The sequence below is a fragment of the Myzus persicae genome, unplaced genomic scaffold (assembly GCF_001856785.1).
Source record: "Myzus persicae strain clone G006 unplaced genomic scaffold, MPER_G0061.0, whole genome shotgun sequence".
In the NCBI taxonomy this organism is placed as follows: Eukaryota; Metazoa; Arthropoda; class Insecta; order Hemiptera; family Aphididae; genus Myzus; species Myzus persicae.
In genome coordinates, this window is record NW_019100515.1 from 246,620 (window position 1) to 253,242 (window position 6,623).

The window sequence follows — 6,623 nt, forward strand, 5'->3', positions numbered from 1 at the left end:
TATACCTACCAAAGAAGTTCTAGGTACTACAAGAATTTTTTTCAGTTTAAATGTATTATTTTCTGATATAATATATAATACTATATTATGTACAATGTACATGTACACATATAGTGTTTGTATACAAGAGTGTAGCCGTGTAGGTATTGGTAGGTAAAATATAATATCAGTTTCTATTATTTTTATCTTTAAATATTTAAATATTATAATATGTGTAGGTAAAGATAAAAATTATATGAATCATACTCAAACGTGTATTAAATGGTTTTTTTGGATTGACGCATACCTATTTATTGTTTTCCATGTTACACTATAAAAGCAAGTATATAGGTATTAAACATTGAGATACAGATAATTAAATTTAAACATCAATATTTAATCTGTAGATCGTCGCCATGGGCTAGGATTGATGAAATCGGGGTGTCAATCACTTCAAGGGCGTAAATCGGTCTATTTTACTAAGGGCTCAACTTTCAAGGTATCACAAAAATACAATCTACAATCAAAACCACTCGTGAGAGCAGCGAAAGGCCATATTATTATCCAGCAGCCAGCATGACCTATATCTTCGGCGAGGGGATCGGAAAGACATATCTTACCGCACTGCACTTTATGATTATTTAAACTTTATGTATAATGTATAAACCATATGCTTAACATTTTTAATTTAATAGAATAATTATTAATATTTCAGTGCAGAAGTTGATCCCCTAAATTCAATCACACATTTCACGCGCCTTCACCTCTAACTATATATGAGCTCCAATAATTTTTGAACAAACGAGAAAACTATACATAGAATTTATAAATAATAAAAAATGATATAAATTCACAAAATATTGTCAATATGAACATAACAAAATGTTTAGATATTATTACCATAATTTTTAAATTAAGACATATGTATTTTGTACGATGTAAGTTTTGAATTTTCTATTCATTTTGAGCAAAAGTTGACCATCAGTTTGACCATTTCGCCAAGGCGAACCCGCCCACTTCTGACCACTAAACTACTTTCGAATAGGAACCTAACGGAAAATTAACATTTCATCAATTGACTTTCGTTAATTTCATACTCAACTTAGCGGATGTTACCAACGTTGTGGAAAATTATTGCAATTGATTCTGAAGCGACTCAAACTTTAAGAACTTTGAAAAAAATGTAACTCGAATAGTTTCAGTAGGCAGTTCGAGTACCCACGACAGCAGTATATTTTTCCAATTATCATTCCAATCGTGGACAAAGCCAGTTTCAATCCGTCAATATTTATAAATTTGAAAATTGAAATTTTATAGGTGCCAGCATTTTATTTGAACATTTTTATTCAAGTATGAAAATAGTTGGAACCAGATATTGGAGATGGAGTTTAAACACCTAGAGAAAAAAAAATTGGATTCGGGTCGAATTCGCGAAATTCCATCTCCCAGGATGGTCAAAACTAAAACGTTGACACCGTCTACTGTGACTGAAAAACAAACGTTTGGACAACGATCGGGTATATATTATTATTATAACGGCGTTAGCGTTGCACGTGTGACGCACATAAGACAATACACACACTCTCGTATATATATTATATTATAAATATATATACATAATATACATATATACATTATACACACACACACACTCCGCACGTCCGTCTCTCTATCAGCCTCCACCTCCGCGGCTTCGGCGACGGCGGCGGCGGTTGCGACGACTGATAGTTCTGTAGCAATAAAAATAATAATAATAATAATAATAATGTGTGCGCGTTGCCACCGGTGGCGGCGTCAAGACCAGCCTCAACGTCGTACTTCGGGACGGCACTACGGCAGTCGAGTTTAAGTGCGCGCCGCGGCGATTACTTACGACAGTGTGTCGAACGCCTCCGATGCGCAACGTTGCAGCTCCGGTAGAAAACAGATTTTTTCGAAATTATATCGATTTCGAGACATTGGTTTTCGCTTCTGCAACAGGCGCGTCGTCGTGTACCTGCATATGATCTGTTGATTTTTTCGATTTTTTTTTTTTTATGAAATGGTCGACCGAATTTTTTGAAAAAGTTACATTCGAATTAGCGACCGTCCACACACAATACTATAATAAAGCGTTTGATTTTTAATATAAAGAACAGCGATGGCGATGTAAGTATTTAATAGTATATAACAAAACAAAAGAAGCGTGCACACGACGACTGTCGCGTATATTTTAATTCGTCCCATTTTTACCATCATCCCCCGTTGTCACGTGTCATCGTTGTTGCAGCTCGGAAATGTGCAGCGCCGAGAATATCATGGGCTCCAAGTTGATGATTGCCGTAAAAATGCCGAGCAAGGACGAGCCGTTGTTGAAAGAAGACACACCTGAACCATCGAAACAGACTAAAGGCAGTTCGCTTAAACAGGTGTTTTTTTCATTTTTATCATTAGGTATTCAATTTGATCGTAATTTAAGTGCAAAATTCAAAAACGCAAACTACGACCTTTGTGTTTGAGACTTCTCTTTTTGTCTGTCTCTTACTTTCTCTCTCTTCAATCACGTACCACGATTCAACAAAAGTATTGTGACAATTAAACGAAAAAAAAATTTAAAAAATTAAAACTTCAATTTATGCAGCAACGACAACGTTTAAGACTCGTCATAATTTTACTTACATAAATATATTTTTTTTTGTTCTATTAAGTTATATGTATAAACATTATAAATTATTTTCACATCTAATTTGAAACAAATTTGTCATGTTTACTACCTATTCAGTATTTAACCACTATATCAAATAATATTATCTGAATGAATAAATAACGAAGAATAATATTTTTACATAAATGACACGAGACAAAGATAAGAATAATATTGTTTTTTTATGGCATCTAGCAGTTCAATTAAATGAGCGTAAACTTGTATTTTTTAAAAAAAAAAGGCCCGACACTATTTTACAAATAACAATAAATGATGAACGATTGATGATAATTTCATTACGAACGCTGTACGTACATTGAATGTTGACATATATATAGGTACGAACATTAGTGAAATAAATAATAATAATAAAAAAAAACATTTCCTATGAGTGCTTATAGAGTTGTTGTGTTCAATACAATTCTTATATGCTATAAAAATCTAAGTCACTATAGGAAATCACCTTCAAAATACAAAACCTAAAATGACAATAACGTTATAACGTTAACACTAACTATAGTAACGATTGCCAAAACAATAAAAATATAATTATATCGGTTATAAAAACTCGATAAGAACTATCGGCGTGGTATTAATGACTCGAATCTCATTTATTATAAAAGTAATTATAATTTATACCGCGTAAATTGTTCAGAGCACCTATAAGAATAAATAGCTTATGTAATGCAATAATTAAGTTACTTATAGTTTTTTATATGCAATATATATATATATACAATATACATAGTATAAATTATATTTATTATTATATTATTATATATTATTATTATAGCCATAGAATCGATGAAATATTGTGACTTACAATCGTAATTTTGCAAGTCTCGTGCATCGCACAAACATTTACTGTAATTAGCTGGAAATTCGGAAACTAAAACTTGGCCTTTACAATAGTAGAGTAGAGTAAAAAAATTAAACTAAAAACATAACATAATTGCACAGTTTAATATCTCATGCTCGATGACGTAATTAGTTGATTACTGCGTATCCATATACGAACTATAACTAATTGCCGGCTGTGGCACATCACACTTGATGATAAAAATCGTTATTTCAGATCCTCGTCGCCTTATCAGCAAATTGGGGAACCATAAACACTGGGTTGGTGTTCGGTTACACCGCCGTCAGCTTACCCCAACTTATGTTGGCCACGTCCAGGATCCCGATCGACAGGCACCAAGCCTCTTGGATAGGTGAGTTCCGAATAGGTCAATATTTGAGGGGTGGTCGCATCATCGATTGTATAATAATGATGACGATGACATAACGTTAACGCTGATGTCGATTAACAACATTAACGTTATCTTCGTCACATTTAGCTAGCGTGTCGACCATCGGAACGCCGTGCGGATGCATACTGGCCAGCTACTTCACCGACTTGTTGGGCCGCAAGAAGACCTTAATCGCCTTGCAGTTACCCGCCATCGTCGGATGGCTGATGGTGGGTTCCGCGACCACAGTCCAGTGGATTTACGTGGGAAGACTCCTGGTGGGCCTGAGTTCCGGCATGATCGGCTCGCCGTCTCGAGTGTACACGTCGGAAGTGTCACAGCCACACCTTCGTGGAGTGTTGTCCGCGTTCGCATCCGTGGGCACGTCTTTGGGTGAGCAACGGTTTAGTTTTTATTTTCGTCTATGAATTTTCCCGTACACGGCCCTGCATTTAATGACTTCGTCGTGAAACCGGTGCAGGCGTCATGTTGGAGTATTTGATCGGTTCAGTATTAGACTGGGACACGTTGGCGTTCTTCAACGCCACGATGCCCGCGATCGCGCTGGTCTTGGCTTTCTTCATACCGGAATCGCCGTCGTGGCTGATATCGTCCAAAAACGACGAGAACCGGTGCCGGGCCAGCCTGAGACGGGTACGGGACAGTAAGTGCGACGTGGACACCGAAGTCAACGACTTGCTCATGTTCTCCAGAGCAGACGAGTCGACTTCGTTCAAGGAGAAGGTCCGACTCATCTGCCGGCCGTCTGCGTACAAGCCGTTCGTGATCGTCTCCATCTATTTCCTGCTGAGCCAGTTTTCGGGACTGAACGTGGTCACGTTTTACGCGGTCGACGTAATACGGGTTCGTGTTTTTGCACCATGATTAGAGGTGCCTTTTTATTTTAATGTATTCGTCTTGACTTTAATCACTGTTCCGCAGGATTCGGGTTCAACTATCGACAAGTACGTGGCCACCGTCGTACTGGGAATCATTCGGTTGGTATTCACCGTGATTGGTTGCATGATGATGTGGCGACTGGGCCGGAAGCCTCTCTCCTACATATCCAGTACGTATACGATCTATCGAGTCGAGCCGAGCCCGCAGTCCCGTGTCAAATCCCTGTTGTTTTTTCCATATTTTATGTTTCTCCAAGTCGTGATTAATAACCGATTTATAATAGTTCCTCTCACATATTATCGAGTCCTTAAACTGGTACTCCGCCAAGAAACACGGCTTTGAGAATCCGTCTATGCTTGAACCACGGTAACGGTATACAGTGTATGTTATATGTTTTTATTTACAGGTGTTGGGTGCGGCATATCTATGCTGTGTTTTGCCGGATACATGTACCAGAACGTAGCTTGGAAGGCGGCCGGGCAGTCCGCCTCGGCCACGTGGTTCCCGATCATGAGCCTGTTCGTGTTCTACGCCTGTTCGACGATCGGCTATCTAATCGTGCCGTGGGTGATGATCGGCGAGGTGTTTCCCAGACAGATCCGGGGCATGCTCGGTGGTGTGGCCACGTGCGTCGGCCATTTCTCCATATTCATCGTGCTCCAGACGTACCCTCTGCTCCAGGAGCTGGTCAGCAAGCCGGGTACGTTCGCGGTGTACGGTGTCGTGTCTATACTTAGCACCATATTCTTCTACTACTTCTGCCCGGAGACCAAAAACAAGACCCTACAGGAGATCGAGGAGTCGTTCCACAATAAGAAGAAACTGAAAAGACCCGTCGTCCTCAACGTTAACGCCACAGACTGCACAGCCTCAGTTCAATGCAACAACAACAAAAAATTAGCGTTTCCCGATATCGTCTTCAATCTGCCGAAACGCAAGGCCAGTGTGATCGTGTGAAGACTCGACGACGCGACGGTTGTGTTAAACCCAACACCCCGATGATGAGGAAATATCGCCATCGATTAGTTCCTTTGAAAATATTATATATATTTTTTTTTTAAATTTTTTTTACTATTTGTAACGATTTGACATCGTGTCCCGTTGCAATACGTGCACGTGTCGCAAACACCTGTTTAATATAATATTATTATTGTTAAAACTACGATTAAGTATTGTTTTCGGTGCTTTTGAACGTCAGAAAGCTGTGACGATATTTATGGCATTTTTACTTTACCTACCATAATATTATTATTACCGTAGTATTAGATATTGACATTTATACCTTTATAGTTGTTATTAAGACTGACTCAAAGTGATTTATTATAGTTTTAGAAAATCAACAATGTTTTTGTTATACTATGTGAATAATATATAGATAAATATAAACTTTATATATATATATATGTATAATGTATATGTTACGCATAATATATTATATTAAATGATTTTTAGTTATTTATATTCATTATAATTATAAATTTGTATTATTCTCATCGTGTTTTTTATTTCAAAGTCCGTTCAATTTAATTAAATTTGTATTTAAAATATTAGTTACTTAATCATTGTGAGTATAAATAAAATATGTTAAGTTATTGATATTAATGATATTATTGTATTTGTCCACTTATAAAACCTTGTGGGTACAGACAAAATATTATATACAATATGCATACTATGTATTGTGAACAATAATAAGTTAATAACTAAATAGTTAATGTAATTTATTGTTGCAAAGCTATGATGATAAACAAAAGCTAATTAAAAAAAAAAAACTTTATAGTTACAGAAATTGCAGTAGAAGTATTAAGTACGATCTACAAACATAAATTAAA

At 36.8% G+C, this 6,623-nt stretch overlaps 1 protein-coding gene across 1 annotated transcript; it reads left to right on the forward strand.

The window, feature by feature from the left end:
* The first annotated feature begins 1,799 nt into the window (after positions 1-1,799).
* Positions 1,800-6,060, forward strand: LOC111029741 (facilitated trehalose transporter Tret1-2 homolog). The gene is made up of 7 exons (XM_022308888.1): positions 1,800-2,127; positions 2,249-2,387; positions 3,738-3,873; positions 4,000-4,284; positions 4,373-4,755; positions 4,834-4,960; positions 5,198-6,060. Exons 1-7 carry the CDS (start codon positions 2,120-2,122, stop codon positions 5,746-5,748), a joined length of 1,629 nt encoding a protein of 542 aa, XP_022164580.1. The 5' UTR covers positions 1,800-2,119; the 3' UTR covers positions 5,749-6,060.
* The last annotated feature ends 563 nt before the right edge of the window (positions 6,061-6,623 follow it).

Bases quoted from the DNA above. Each gene is read 5' to 3' on its own strand.
- LOC111029741 (XM_022308888.1), top strand. The intron at 3,874-3,999 runs GTGAGTTCCGAA...CGTCACATTTAG, and splicing joins GCACCAAGCCTCTTGGATAG to CTAGCGTGTCGACCATCGGA. The intron at 4,285-4,372 runs GTGAGCAACGGT...AAACCGGTGCAG, and splicing joins ATCCGTGGGCACGTCTTTGG to GCGTCATGTTGGAGTATTTG.